The sequence below is a fragment of the Haematobia irritans genome, chromosome 4 (assembly GCF_050003625.1).
Source record: "Haematobia irritans isolate KBUSLIRL chromosome 4, ASM5000362v1, whole genome shotgun sequence".
Lineage (NCBI taxonomy): Eukaryota > Metazoa > Arthropoda > Insecta > Diptera > Muscidae > Haematobia > Haematobia irritans.
The window spans coordinates 212,706,444-212,722,789 of record NC_134400.1 but is presented as its reverse complement, the minus strand read 5'-3'; the positions used below and the strand labels follow the sequence as shown (position 1 = coordinate 212,722,789).

The 16,346-nt window shown below is 32.0% G+C and overlaps 1 protein-coding gene and 1 long non-coding RNA gene across 2 annotated transcripts; one reads left to right on the top strand and one right to left on the bottom strand.

Moving 5' to 3' along the window:
• Positions 1–261: 261 nt before the first annotated feature.
• Positions 262–15,937, top strand: LOC142237041 (G-protein coupled receptor Mth2-like). The gene is made up of 7 exons (XM_075308371.1): positions 262–810; positions 1,393–1,552; positions 1,631–1,819; positions 6,326–6,580; positions 6,692–6,845; positions 15,454–15,648; positions 15,721–15,937. Exons 1-7 carry the CDS (start codon positions 277–279, stop codon positions 15,809–15,811), a joined length of 1,578 nt encoding a protein of 525 aa, XP_075164486.1. The 5' UTR covers positions 262–276; the 3' UTR covers positions 15,812–15,937.
• On the bottom strand, positions 13,040–13,517 carry LOC142237042 (uncharacterized). Its single transcript, XR_012722308.1, has 2 exons — positions 13,329–13,517; positions 13,040–13,256 (listed from the first exon to the last, which is right to left on the bottom strand). It is a non-coding gene; the product is annotated as an uncharacterized LOC142237042 (long non-coding RNA).
• Positions 15,938–16,346: the final 409 nt, after the last annotated feature.

The following is a 16,346-nucleotide window of genomic DNA, read 5'->3' as shown; positions in this document are numbered from 1 at the left end:
TATTTTTCCCAAATTTAATTAATGATTTATTTATAAATTTTGCGATTGAAAACTTTTTCAGTTTCAATCCACTATGTAAAGAAAGCATTTTCCTGATTTAGTTGTTTGTTATTGTAGTTTAATTCTATATAAATTAATTAAAATATTAATAGAGCAATGCCTCTAAAACCACTTTAATACACAGACAATGTATTTTAATATTTGCGGTTTACATCTATAAGCTTCTCTCTGCAAGAAATCACCCACTGATGATGAAGCACATAATCAGTCTCCATTATGCATTTATCGCGAGATAATCCCAACATCTCAATAATACTTGCCGCTTTCATTCTATTGATTAACGGAGCCTTAATACAAGGTTATGACGAAACTCAACTGGAATTAAAACCTAGAGAAATATGTCCCTTCAAGGATACAGTAGATCTTACCGATTACGAACCTTACGAAAATGGATCGTACCTCTATCACAATATCTTAATACCGGATACTAAAATTTCCGCATACAATTATACAATACAATTTCGTTACAAAGAACGGGAAACGGATAGCCATTTGCGTGGATGTGTATGTGGCAATCCTAAACGTTGTATAAAATTGTGTTGTGAGATCGGTCAATTTTTCAATGAGGATACCTATGAATGTGAGGATATACCAGAGAATTTTTCCATGCCTAATGAAATGAATATGGTGATGGCTGATGGTCATGAAGACTTGGTGAATATTTTCAATCATTTCATACCCCAAGTGGGAAGACCCTGTGATGAACCAGAAAGTTTAACACATGATGGCGATAGCTGGGCTTTAACCGAGGTATGTATGATGGAGGACGTATTATATAGTTATGTTATAGAGGCGATTTTTTTGAAGATACAAGAATGACAATTTAAGCCATTCTTGGTTGACGCGTACTGTGTCCAATTGTAATGCCTAGGGTCTGCAGCCGAAATTTTTATCTGCACCCCGGGAGCCACCGTGGTGCAATGGTTAGCATGCCCGCCTTGCATACACAAGGCCGTAGGTTCGATTCCTGCTTCGACCGAACACCAAAAAGTTTTTCAGCGGTGGATTATCCCACCTCAGTAATGCTGGTGACATTTCTCTAAGCAATGTGGAACGCCGTTCGGACTCGGCTATAAAAAGGAGGTCCCTTGTCATTGAGCTTAACATGGAATCGGGCAGCACTCAGTGATAAAAGAGAAGTTCACCAATGTGGTATCACAATGGACTGAATAGTCGAAGTGAGCCTGATACATCGGACTGCCATCAATACTGTTTCAGATCACAAGTTTGGGGTCCAAATTGAGATTGCGATTTTGGATTAGATATAAATACAGCTCCAAATACATTGAGAATGTGATGTCTTTTATTAAAAATGTGTTCGTTTTTTTTCAGAAAGGTGAATTGCATGTCTATAACGATGATCAATATCTCGATATCCTCAATTATTGTCTATCACCATATCGAAAAAACAATACCGATAAATATGATCTAGTCGCTTTAAGTTGTCCGATGCCCAATGAACCGACATTTGTATTACTTTTGAATACCTATGGTAAGTATCGTTTGTATGAAACCTCTATATTAAAAAATAAATTCCATATTCTCTCTCTCTCTCCCTCTCTTGCATTAGCCATGGCCATATCAGTTGTATTTTTAGTACCCACCGTACTGATATATCTATCGGTTTACGATCTTAGATGTAATATGCGGGGGAAACTTTTAATTTGCTATTTGATATCATTGATTGGATGCTATACCATTATAAGCTTCATTAATATATCCGGTGCCATATTAGATGAGAAGACCTGTTCAGCACTGGGTAAGTCAATTGCATCTATTAATCATTTCAGTCAACTATATGTTTACCCAGCAAAAAAAGCGTAGCTAGAAAAGGCAATGGAAATTTTCTTTTCGGATCCGGAAGTAGTGCAACTTTATGTATCACCTAAAAATAAATTTTTGTGGAGTAAAAATTATGTCCATCTACACACAAAAAAATATTTTTTGTCTTCAATCACGAAATTAATAGATCCAATTAATTTTTAATTGAAATGTCTTCAATCAAATAAATGATAGTATCAATCACCAAAGTCAATTAAAAAACAAGTAAGGAAAGTCTAAAGTCGGGCGGGGCCGACTATATTATACCCTGCACCACTTTGTAGATCTAAATTTTCGATACCATATCACATCCGTCAAATGTGTTGGGGGCTATATATAAAGGTTTGTCCCAAATACATACATTTAAATATCACTCGATCTGGACAGAATTTGATAGACTTCTACAAATCTATAAATATGGGAAACATTTAAATCTGAAGCAATTTTAAGGAAACTTCGCAAAAGTTTATTTATGATTTATCGCTCGATATATATGAATTAGAAGTTTAGGAAAATTAGATTCATTTTTACATTTTTTCGACTAAGCAGTGGCGATTTTACAAGGAAAATTTTGGTATTTTGACCATTTTTGTCCAAATCAGAAAAACATATATATGGAGCTATATCTAAATCTGAACCGATTTCTACCAAATTTGGCACGCATAGCAACAATGCTAATTCTACTCCCTATGCAAAATTTCAACTAAACCGGAGCAAATAATTGGCCTCTGTGGTCATATGAGTATAAATCGGGCGAAAGCTATATATGGGAGATATATCTAAATCTGAACCGATTTCAACCAAATTTGGCACGCATAGCAACAATGCCAATTCTACTCCCTGTGCAAAATTTCAACTAAACCGGAGCAAAAAATTTGACTCTGTGGTCATATGAGTGTAAATCGGCCGAAAGCTATATATGGGAGCTATATCTAAATCTGAACCGATTTCAACCAAATTCGGCACGCATAGCAACAATGCTAATTCTACTCCCTGTTTCAACCAAATTGGGGTAAAACTCTGGCTTCTGGGACCGTATTAGTTCATATCGGGCGAAAGATATATATGGGAGCTATATCTAAATCTGAGCCGATTTCAACCAAATTAAGCACACATGATTACACTACTAATTGTACTTCTAATGCAAAATTTCAACCAAATTGGGCCAAAACTCTGGCTTCTTGGACCATATTAGTCAATATCGGGCGAAAGATATATATGGAAGCTATATCTAAATCTGAATCGATTTCAATAAAATTTAGCACACTTGACTACACTACTAATTGTATTCCATGTGCAAAATTTCAACCAAATTGGTCCAAAACTCTGGCTTCTGGGGGCCATATAAGTCCATATCGGGCGAAAAATATATATGGAAGCTATATCTAAATCTGAACCGATTTCAATCAAATTTGGCACGCATAGCTACAATGGTAAATCTACTACGTGTGCAAAATTTCAACCAAATTGGGCCAAAACTCTGGCTATTAGAACCATATTAGTTCATATCGGGCGAAAGATATAATGGGAGCTATATCTAAATCTGAACCGATTTCAATCAAATTTTGCACACTTGACTATACGACTAAGAGCTATGTTTGTACAAAATTTCAAGCAAATCGGTATAAAACTCTGGCTGCTGGGTCCATATTAGTGCATATCGGGCGAAAGATATATATATGGGAGCTATATCTAAATCTGAACCGATTTCTTCCAAAATCAATAGGGTTCTATTCTATCCCAAATTAGTAACATGTGCCAAATTTGAAGGCGATTGGACTTAAATTGCGACCTAGACTTTGATCACAAAAATGTGTTCACAGACAGACGGTCGGACGGACAGACAGACAGACGGACATGGTTATATCGACTCAGGGACCCACCCTGAGCATTATTGCCAAAGACACCATGTGTCTATTTCGTCTCCTTCTGGGTGTTACAAACATATGCACTAACTTATAATACCCTGTTCCACAGTGTGGCGCAGGGTATAACAAGTATATACGGCCTTAAGTTCGGCCAGGCCGAATCTTATGTACCCTCCACCATGGATTGCATAGAAACTTGTACTAAAGACTGTCATCCACTATCGAATTAATTGGGTTGCGGTAACACTTGCTGATGGCAAGGTATCTTAAAACCTCTTAACACCGTCTTCTCAATTGTAAGTTTGTCCATACGGGGTATATATTAAAAAAGGCCGATTAAATAAGTATATGATTCAGTTTGACAAAATTTTCTATAGCAATAAAATTTTTGACAATTTTTGTATAGAAATAAAATTTTGACAAAATTGTCTATAGAAATAAAATCTCGACAAAATTTTGTATAGTACTAAAATTTTGACAAAATGTTCTATAGAAATAAAATTTTGGTAGATTATTTTTAGGGATCGGCTATATATAACTATAGACCGATATGGACCATATACTACTGCGATGTACCAAATTTCAACACGTACCAAAGTTTAACCGGATCGGATTAATTTTGCTCCTCCAATAGCTCGCCCGATTTACACTCATATGACCACAGAGGCCAATTTTTAACTCCGATTTAGTTGAAATTTTGGACAGAGAGTAGAATTAGCATTGGCGCTATGCGTGTCAAATTTGGTTGAAATTGGTTCAGATTTAGATATAGCTCCCATATATAGGTTTTTCTGATTTCGACAAAAATTGTCAAAATACCAACATTTTCCTTGTAAAATGGCCACTGCTTATTTACTAACATTGTGTTCCACCCTAATGCACTAAGCCGACTTAAATTTTGAGTCTATAGATTTTGTAGAAGTCTATCAAATTCTGTCCAGATCGAGTGATATTTAAATGTATGTATTTGGGACTAACCTTTATATAGCACCCAACACATTTGACGGATGTGATATGGTATCGAAAATTTAGATCTACATAGTGGTACAGGGTATAATATAGACGGCCCCGCCCGACTTTAAACTTTCCTTACCTGTTATTGCTATAGAAAGTTTTGTCAAAATTGTACTTCTATAGAAAATTTTGTCAAACTGAATAATTTTGCCCAAATAAATTTGACAAACATTTTCTTCCTCTGTTGGTTAAGCTACACGGATGAAAAAGACTGTTTTTCATATGTTTGGCTATAAACATTATATGTTTGGAACACAAATTTTTAAACACAATATTTTTGAGTGCAAGCATATAATGTTCATAAACTAGCATAACATGTTTGGGACATATATGTTAATATGTTAGAACATATTATGTTTGGGACATAAAATGTTTGTAAATATAATATGCTTGGATGCAAACATATATTAATTTAGAAATAGCCTATAAACATATATGTGTTTAGTAGCTTGGAGCGCTATTTAACAGGGAGCGATATTGAATTAAGTTGGTGGTTGTTGCTTGTTATTACAAAATTAACATTTTATTTTTCCTTGGGCAATTGATCAGCTACTTCTTTGATCCTTACAAACTGTGTGGTCCGCTGTTCGAATCCCCGTCCGGCAAAAGGTAAAATTAAAATAAAAAAAATCATACAATTGAATAATTTCTTCTACAATGTTTGTATTACAGAAAAAGGTGCTAAGAACTAAAAAATCTCGTGGAAGTGAGAAAGATGTCGGGGAATATACAATTGGGCAGAAACAAAATTTTGAGCATTCAGGTCGAAAACCTATGTTGTTAGCACCTATATTACCTGTTTATTTTCATAATTCATTATGATTGTAAATATATAAATAAATAAATAAAATTTTGAGCACAATATTGTTTGGGAGAATTTTTTTTTAAGCATATAATATTTTTGGGTGCAAAATGCTTGCAAACATATTATATGTTCACATAATAACATATTGTTTTTTGGAAGACAACATTATTGAATTTGGATGCAAAAATACAAAATGTTTGGAACTTAGACTACCCAAACATATATTGTTTAGACCAATATGCTTTCAAACATATTATATATTGGAAGAGATCAAACATATAAATGTTTGGGCAATACCCAAAAATATATATGCTTGAAGCAAAATATGTTTGGGAGTATATGTTACAGAAGCGATTTTTTGTGAGCGTGTACCCTTGTGGTTTAGTCAACGCAATGGTTTGAAAGTTGAGATCAAAACAACAAATATGATTGAAGTACAAACCAACAATAAAAACAAAAACGAAATAAAATTTTTACAAAATTAGAAATAAACTTTTGAAGCATGGGAGAAGGGCGATGAACTTGCCTTACAGATCACGCATTTTGATAATAAAATTCAATAATTTGCAAGAGTTGTTTATTTTTGAGACGATTCATGGTTAAATTATAAACCAAACTGAAAATGTGTGGCAGTGAAACAAAACATAAAACGTCTGTCAGCTGTTTAAACCAGTGGTGACAAAAAGATAAACGCTAAAAATCAACCTCTATATGTGTTCACTTCTCCTAACTACTAACTATTTGATTATTTATCTAGGTTTTACCTGTTACTTCTTTTTTATGGCGGCATTTTTATGGTTGAATGTCTTATGCTTCGATATATGGATTAATTTCAAGGATCACCAAGTGGTTTACTCAAAACACAAACAATTATTTCGTTTCCTATGGTATTCCCTATATGCATGGGGTACGGCTTACTTGTTGACCGGACTGACCATATGGTCTCAATTTTCATCTGCAATTCCTGAGTATTATAAACCTGGTATTGGTGTCGAAATATGCTGGATAGATAGTAAGTTCTCATATTGTATTGTATGACATTGATGAAGCCACAAATGAGCATATTAATATTTTGAGTTGTTTTTTCTCTCTCTCCTTTCTTTGTTTTTAATTTTTATTATAGCTGATAAATGGGCTGCTGGAATATATTTCTATTGGCCAAATTTAATTATTATATTTTGCAATATTGTAACATTTGCCCATTTGTCTATGCGCATTTACCGAATACGTCGTAATATAGGGGTAATGACACAGAAGCAGAAATTCTTACATGAGAAGTAAGTGCAATACATTTTTGATTTCTTATACACACCCTCCACCCAGTGGTGCCAACTGTTTTGGGCTGAAAATCGTCAACCATAAAATACCTGAAAAAGGAACAAATTAAAAGTTTTATTAAAAAAACATTAATAATTCCGTTTAACTCTCGAATTAAGTCATTTAGTTTCCAGTTTTTTTTAACGAAGATTAATTAAATTAAATTTTTAATTAATTAAAAGTAATATTTCTGATTGTGACTACATGTACTACATTGTTTAAAAAAATTTTCTTGACAGAAAAATGCCCTATTCTCCAAGCGAATTTAAATCCTTATTACTGGCTCGAGTATAATTTTTATTTCTGAATAAAGTGAATTTAACTAAACCAAGACAAAAGAATACCTTGCAATGTTTAAGTTTCAAAGAAATTCCACATTTTAAGTTTATTTATATTGATTGCTTTGAAATTTCTTTCTACATTGGAGACGATTGTCATATTTTGAGATTAAAAAAGCTTGTTTACATTACACCTTATGAAATTTGTAAACTTATAACTTGATCACTTTGAAAAATCGTAAAATCGTCATAAAAAAACTTTAAAAAGAAACATTTGTGTCGAGCATTTTAAAAAATCATCAACTCATAACTACGTTGTTTAAAATCGTCGTCAAATCGTCAAAGGCAAAATTTACCGTCAAAAATCGTCAAAATGACGAAAAATCGTCAGAGTTGGCACCGCTGCCTCCACCTACCTATATAAGGTATGCAACATTTGTCATTTAGTTAAAATTTTCTATAGAAATAAAATTTTGAGAAAATTTTCGATAGAAATAAAATTTTGAGAAAATTTTCGATAGAAATAAAAATTTGACAAAATTTTCTATAAAAATAAAAAATTGAGAAAATTTTCTATAAAAATAAAAATTTGACAAAATTTTTCTAAATAAATTTTGATAAAATTTTGTAAAATATATAAAATTTTGACAAAAATTTCTAAAATATATAAAATTTTGACACACATTTTTCGAGAAATAAAATTTTGACAAAATGTTCTAAAAAATAAAATTTGACAAAATTTTCTAAAACTAAAATGTTGACAAAATTTTCTAAACACTAAAATGTTGACAAAATTTTCTAAAAAATAAAATTGTAAATAATTATCTTATTTTGAGAAAATTTTCAATAGAAATAAAAATTTGACAAAATTTTCTATAAAAATAAAAAATTGAGAAAATTTTCTATAAAAATAAAAATTTCACAAATTTTTCTAAATAAATTTTGATAAAATTTTGTAAAATATATAAAATTTTGACAAAAATTTCTAAAATATATAAAATTTTGACACACATTTTTCGAGAAATAAAATTTTGACAAAATATTCTAAAAAATAAAATTTGGCAAAATTTTCTAAACACTAAAATGTTGACAAAATTTTCTAAAAAATAAAATTGTAAATAATTATCTTATGGAAATAAAATTTTTCTATAGAAATAAAATTTTGACAAACATTTTTACAGAAATAAAATTTTGAGAAAATTTTCTATAGAAATACAATTTTGAGAAAATTTTCTATAGAAATAAAGTTTTGTGAAAATAAGATTTTGACAAAATTTTGAGAAAATTTTCTATAGAAATTAAATTGTTCAAACTTAAAAAAATAAAATTTTTTATAGAAATAAAATGTTCTATAGAAGTAAAATTTTGAGAAAATTTCCCTAGAAATGAAATTTGGACAGAAATTTTTATAGAAATAAAATTTTGAGAAAATTTTCTACAGAAATAAAGTTTTGACAAAGAAAATTGAGAAAATTTTCTATAGATATACAATTTTGAGAAAATTTTCCATAGAAATGAATTTTGGACAAAATTTTCCATATTTTTTTATACCCACCACCATAGAATGGTGACGGGGGTATAATAAGTTTGTCATTCCGTTTGTAACGCATCGAAATATCGATTTCCGACTATATAAAGTATATATATTCTTGATCAGGGAGAAATTCTAAGACGATATAACGATGTCCGTCTGTCCGTCTGTCTGTCTGTCTGTCTGTCTGTCTGTTGTAATCACGCTACAGTCTTCAATAATGAAGCAATCGCGCTGAAATTTTGCACAAACTCGTCTTTTGTCTGCAGGCAGGTCAAGTTCGAAGATGGGCTATATCGGTCCAGGTTTTGATATAGTCCCCATATAAACCGACCTCGCGATTTGGGGTCTTGGGCTTATAGAAATCGTAGTTTTTATCCAATTTGCTTGAAATTAGAAATGTAGAGGTATTTTATGACCATAAAGGGGTGTTCCAAAAATGGTGAGTATCGGTCCATGTTTTGGTATAGCCCCCATATAAACCGATCTCCCGATTTTACTTCTTGGGCTTATAGAAACCGCAGTTTTTATTCAATTTACCTGAAATTGGAAATCTAGAGGTATTGTAAGACCACAAATACGTGTGCCAAAAATTGTGAGTATCGGACAATATTTTGGTATAGCCCCCATATAGACCGATCTCCCGATTTTACTTCTTGGGCTTATAGAAACCGCAGTTTTTATTCAATTTACCTGAAATTGGAAATCTAGAAGTATTGTAGGACCACAAATACGTATGCCAAAAATTGTGAGTATCGGTCCATGTTTTGGTATGGTCCCCATATAAAAGGACCTCCCGATTTGGGGTCTTGGGCTTATAGAAACCGTAGTTTTTATCCAATTTGTCTGAAATTGGAAATCTAGTGGTATTTTAGGATCATAAAGAGGTGTGCCGAAAATGGTAAGTATCGGTCCATATTTTGGTATAGCCCCCATATAGACCGATCTCCCGATTTTACTTCTTGGGCTTATAGAAACCGCAGTTTTTATTCAATTTACCTGAAATTGGAAATCTAGAGGTATTGTGGGACCACAAATACGTGTGCCAAAAATTGTGAGTATCGGTCCATTTTTTGGTGTGGTCCCCATATAAAACGACCTCCCGATTTGGGGTCTTGGGCTTATAGAATCCGTAGTTTAAATACAATTTGTCTGAAATTGGAAATTTATAGGTATTTGAGGACCATAAAGGGGTGTGCCAAAAATGGTGAGTATCGGTCCATGTTTTGGTATAGCCCCCATATAGACCGATATCCCGATTTTACTTCTTGGGTTTCTAGAATCCGTAGTTTTTATGCGATTTGCCTGAAATTGTAAATATTATTTTAGGCTCCCAAAAACGTGTATCGGATTAAGTTTTTATCGGTCCTTTTGGTAATGCCTCCATATAGACCGACTTCATTTCTTGAGGGTATAGAAGGCGCACTGATCATGAAAATTGCTTGAAACTCAATGTAAAATTTTCAGATTTCAGATACTTCTCGGGTGAAAATCAAAGCAAGACGTTATTTTATAATTTTCTTGCACACTTACAAGAGATGTTAATGATTCCTCTAAAACTCAAACAAAAATGGTTCTTATAAATCCAGAATCTGATATAGTCCTCATAGGTGAAATCTTTAAATTTATCTTCGGTAAGTGTCCTCAAGTCCTCAATCCCTCCTGAAATTTCAAAGGAAACCCTAATATTTGGTTCATGGTGGTGGGTATTTAAGATTCGGCCCGGCCGAACTTAGTGCTGTATATACTTGTTTTTAAATTCAATTTCTCCAAAAATTTGAATTTTTCTCAAAGGACATGTAAAACATTACAATCAAGGGATATTTATATACGCCAAAAGTTTAGGAGGTATCATAATATATAATGTTGGAAATAATGAAATAAACTTCTTAAAAAAAAGTTTGAAGTGCACCAACGTGGTATAACAATGGACGGAATAGTCAAAGTGAGCGTGATACATCGGGCTGCCACATAACCAAATCTATATATATATCTATATATCTATATATATATATATATATATATATATATATATATATATATATATATATATATATATATATATATATATATATATATATATATATATATATATATATATATATATATATATATATATATATATATATATATATATATATATATATATATATATATATATATATATATATATATATATATATATATATATATATATATATATATATATATATATATATATATATATATATCAAATTAAATTTCTTTTTCAAGTTCAACTAGTATAAAATTCAGGAAAAATATCCCCTTTCTTTTGCCGTATAAAACTCCTGTCGCGGAAGCTGCTCGTAGTTTTTATCCAATTTGCCTGAAATTTGAAATCTAGAGGTATTTTATGACCATAAAGAGGTGTGCCAAAAATGGTGAGTATCGGTCCATGTTTTGGTATAGCCCCCATATAGACCGATCTCCCGATTTTACTTCTTGGGCTTATAGAAACCGCAGTTTTTCTTCAATTTACCTGAAATTGGAAATCTAGATGTATTGTAGGACCACAAATACGTGTGCCAAAAATTGTGAGTATCGGTCCATGTTTTGGTATGGTCCCCATATAAAACCACCTCCCGATTTGGGGTCTTGGGCTTATAGAAACCGTAGTTTTTATCCAATTTGCCTGAAATTTGAAATCTAGAGGTAGTTTAGGACCATAAAAAGGTGTGCCGAAAATGGTGAGTATCGGTTCATATTTTGGTATAGCCCCCATATAGACCGATTTCCCGATTTTACTTCTTGGGCTTCTAGAATCCGAAGTTTTTAACCTCTTTGCCTGAAATTGGAAATCTAGAGGTATTTTCGGGTCATAAAGAGGTGTGCCGAAAACGGTGAGTATCGGTCCATATTTTAGTATAACCCCCATAAGAACGATCTCCCGATTTAACTCCTTGGGTTTCTAGAAACCGTAGTTTTTATCTGATTTGCCTTAAATTGTAAATATTCTGGTATTTTAGGCTCACAAAAACGTGTATCGGATTAAGTTTTTATCGGTCCATTTGGTAATGCCTCCATATAGACCGACTTCACTTCTTGAGGGTGTAGAAAGCGCACTGATCATGAATATTGCTTGAAACTCAATGTAAAATTTCCAGATTTTACTTCTACAGATTTAAGATTTCAAATCAAGACGTTATTTTATAATTTTCTTGCACACTTACAAGAGATGTTAATGATTCCTCTAAAACTCAAACAAAAATGGTTCTTATAAATCCAGAATCTGATATAGTCCTCATAGGTGAAATCTTTAAATTTATCTTCGGGAAGTGTCCTCAAGTCCTCAAGCCCTCCTGAAATTTCAAAGGAACCCCTAATATTTGGTTCATGGTGGTGGGTATTTAAGATTCGGCCCGGCCGAACTTACTGCTGTATATACTTGTTTATAGAAAAATTTGTCAAATCTTTATTTCTATAGAAAATTTTGTCAATATATTATTTTTATAGAAAATTCTGTCAAAATTTTATGTTTATAGAAAATTTTGTTATATTTTTAATTTTATAGAAAATTTAGTTAGCATTTTACTTTTATAGTTAGCATTTACTTTTATATTTTTAATTTTATAGAAAATTTAGTTAGTATTTTACTTTTATAGAAAATTTTGTCAAAATTTTATTTTTATAGAAAATTTTGTCAAAATTTTATTTGTAAAGAAAATTTTGTTAAAAAATTATTTGTAAAGAAAATTTTGTTAAAATTTTATTTGTAAAGAAAATTTTGTTAAAATTTTATTTTTAAAGAAAATTTTTTCAAAATTTTATTTTTTTAAAAATTTTTGTCAAAATTTGATTTTAATAGAAAATTTTGTAAAAATTATATTTTTATGAATATTTTAGTCAAAATATTATGAATGTTAGAAAATTTTTTCAAATCTTTATTTCAATAGAAAATTTTGCCAAAAAAAAATATAAAAAATTTTGTCAATGTTTTTTTTATAGAAAATTTTGTCAAAATTTTCTATAGATGTCATCCGCATAGATGTCATCTGCACTCCGCACGAAAATATTCACTTTTAATGAGAATTTTGCCGTTCATAAGAAATTGCTTCGTTTAATAGCGATAGAAATTATCGACTGTTTACATTTCTCCCGTAACAACCGGTATACAATCCTTGCAAAAATTCCTATTACATGTCAACAATGCAGTTGGGATAACGATCGATAACAATGTGCTAAGTTAATATCGGTAGCAAAAAAGCCAAATGGATTTTTTATGGTTACCTGAAATTTCGTTTGATGTTTAAAGACACACGTGGCAAAACACAATTTTAGTTACTAAAAAATAGTTATGTACTAAAAAATAGTAATGGAGGAACAGTTTTATTTTATGATGAAAGAAATTTTATTCTATTCGAACTATCTTCCTTAAGAATATTAATTAAATTTTAAATGTTTCCTTTTGGATTCTTCTCAAATCTAAGGTGGAGCCATTGGTGACAATTTATTAATGCGCAGATGAATTGGTTGATACTTTCGTGAAAGTTGTCGAAAATGTGATGCTTCGCCTTGGTATTATTGTGGGTGTAGTGCCAAAACTAAAAAAGAAATAATAATTTTTGATGGGATTTACACTAGGAAAAAAAAGAAATTAACTGCATAATACGTACCACTTTTTAATTGATTCGAAAACATTTCCTTTGAGAACAAATAGGGCAAATATTGAAACTCCTTGTATGGCATTACAGAAATCAGTGACCATGAATAAATGATTTGCCCATTTGTAATAACGCAGGCAAAACGATATGATATCCATAATCCAAGATATACCCATGACAATGAAGAGTCTTAGAATAACAACGCCACTAGAAAAGAATAAAAACAAAATAATTAATTCCAAATCAAAAAATTAAAAATTCGTAATTAATTAAAAAATAATGGAATAAATTACTCTTTCATAATTGGAGTCGACATTTGGAAACTCGAATAGTACAATTAAAAAAAAAAGTCCTACTTCGACCTTGGCAAATTTTTTTTAAACTTAAAACCTTTGTTTTTATACCCTGCGCCACACTGTGGACAGGGTATTATAAGCTAGTGCATAAAGTGTGATACGGTCAAAATTTGGTCAATATAAACTTGACGTATTTCTTTCAATTTTGCATTTAAAAAACCTGAACACCCCTCATTTTGAAGGTGTGTATGTGTAGAATGTTGCTCCTATTTTGATTTTGGAATTCACTCTTCAGTTGTCAAAATGCCGTCCAAGCAAGAAGAGCAGCGTATCAAAATTTTGCTCGCGCATCGCGAAAATCCGAGCTACTCGCACGCAAAGCTGACAAAATCGCTAAAAGTTGCCAAATCAACCGTTACAAATGTAATTAAAGTGTTTGGGGAACGTTTGTCGACAGCCAGGAAGTCTGGATCGGGGGGAGATCGAAAACCGGAAGCCGCTCCGAGATGCCGCAAATAAGCTGGGTGTATCGTCTACAACCGTGCATCGAGCCAAAAAACGAGCCGGACTATCGACTTATAAGAAGGTAGTGACTCCAAATCGCGATGATAAACAAAATACGACGGTCAAAGCGCGGTCCCGGAGGCTGTACACGACGATGCTGACGAAGTTTGACTGCGTGGTAATGGACGACGAAATCTACGTCAAAGCCGACTACAAGCAGCTTCCGCGACAGGAGTTTTATACGGCAAAAGAAAGGGGATATTTTTCCTGAATTTTATACTAGTTGAACTTGAAAAAGAAATTTAATTTGATATATATATATATATATATATATATATATATATATATATATATATATATATATATATATATATATATATATATATATATATATATATATATATATATATATATATATATATATATATATATATCAAATTAAATTTCTTTTTCAAGTTCAACTAGTATAAAATTCAGGAAAAATATCCCCTTTCTTTTGCCGTATAAAACTCCTGTCGCGGAAGCTGCTTGTAGTCGGCTTTGACGTAGATTTCGTCGTCCATTACCACGCAGTCAAACTTCGTCAGCATCGTCGTGTACAGCCTCCGGGACCGCGCTTTGACCGTCGTATTTTGTTTATCATCGCGATTTGGAGTCACTACCTTCTTATAAGTCGATAGTCCGGCTCGTTTTTTGGCTCGATGCACGGTTGTAGACGATACACCCAGCTTATTTGCGGCATCTCGGAGCGGCTTCCGGTTTTCGATCTCCCCCCGATCCAGACTTCCTGGCTGTCGACAAACGTTCCCCAAACACTTTAATTACATTTGTAACGGTTGATTTGGCAACTTTTAGCGATTTTGTCAGCTTTGCGTGCGAGTAGCTCGGATTTTCGCGATGCGCGAGCAAAATTTTGATACGCTGCTCTTCTTGCTTGGACGGCATTTTGACAACTGAAGAGTGAATTCCAAAATCAAAATAGGAGCAACATTCTACACATACACACCTTCAAAATGAGGGGTGTTCAGGTTTTTTAAATGCAAAATTGAAAGAAATACGTCAAGTTTATATTGACCAAATTTTGACCGTATCACACTTTATGCACTAGCTTATAATACCCTGTCCACAGTGTGGCGCAGGGTATAAAAACAAAGGTTTTAAGTTTAAAAAAAATTTGCCAAGGTCGAAGTAGGACTTTTTTTTTTAATTGTACTATTCGAGTTTCCAAATGTCGACTCCAATTATGAAAGAGTAATTTATTCCATTATTTTTTAATTAATTACGAATTTTTAATTTTTTGATTTGGAATTAATTATTTTGTTTTTATTCTTTTCTAGTGGCGTTGTTATTCTAAGACTCTTCATTGTCATGGGTATATCTTGGATTATGGATATCATATCGTTTTGCCTGCGTTATTACAAATGGGCAAATCATTTATTCATGGTCACTGATTTCTGTAATGCCATACAAGGAGTTTCAATATTTGCCCTATTTGTTCTCAAAGGAAATGTTTTCGAATCAATTAAAAAGTGGTACGTATTATGCAGTTAATTTCTTTTTTTTCCTAGTGTAAATCCCATCAAAAATTATTATTTCTTTTTTAGTTTTGGCACTACACCCACAATAATACCAAGGCGAAGCATCACATTTTCGACAACTTTCACGAAAGTATCAACCAATTCATCTGCGCATTAATAAATTGTCACCAATGGCTCCACCTTAGATTTGAGAAGAATCCAAAAGGAAACATTTAAAATTTAATTAATATTCTTAAGGAAGATAGTTCGAATAGAATAAAATTTCTTTCATCATAAAATAAAACTGTTCCTCCATTACTATTTTTTAGTACATAACTATTTTTTAGTAACTAAAATTGTGTTTTGCCACGTGTGTCTTTAAACATCAAACGAAATTTCAGGTAACCATAAAAAATCCATTTGGCTTTTTTGCTACCGATATTAACTTAGCACATTGTTATCGATCGTTATCCCAACTGCATTGTTGACATGTAATAGGAATTTTTGCAAGGATTGTATACCGGTTGTTACGGGAGAAATGTAAACAGTCGATAATTTCTATCGCTATTAAACGAAGCAATTTCTTATGAACGGCAAAATTCTCATTAAAAGTGAATATTTTCGTGCGGAGTGCAGATGACATCTATGCGGATGACATCTATAGAAAATTTTGACAAAATTTTCTATAAAAAAAACATTGACAAAATTTTTTA

Excerpts from the sequence above, each read along its gene's own strand:
- LOC142237041 (XM_075308371.1), top strand. The coding sequence starts at position 277 with ATGCATTTATCGCGAGATAATCCCAACATCTCAATAATACTTGCCGCT. Across the intron at positions 6,581-6,691 it reads CGAAATATGCTGGATAGATA|CTGATAAATGGGCTGCTGGA; the intron begins GTAAGTTCTCAT and ends TTTTTATTATAG. Across the intron at positions 6,846-15,453 it reads CAGAAATTCTTACATGAGAA|TGGCGTTGTTATTCTAAGAC; the intron begins GTAAGTGCAATA and ends ATTCTTTTCTAG.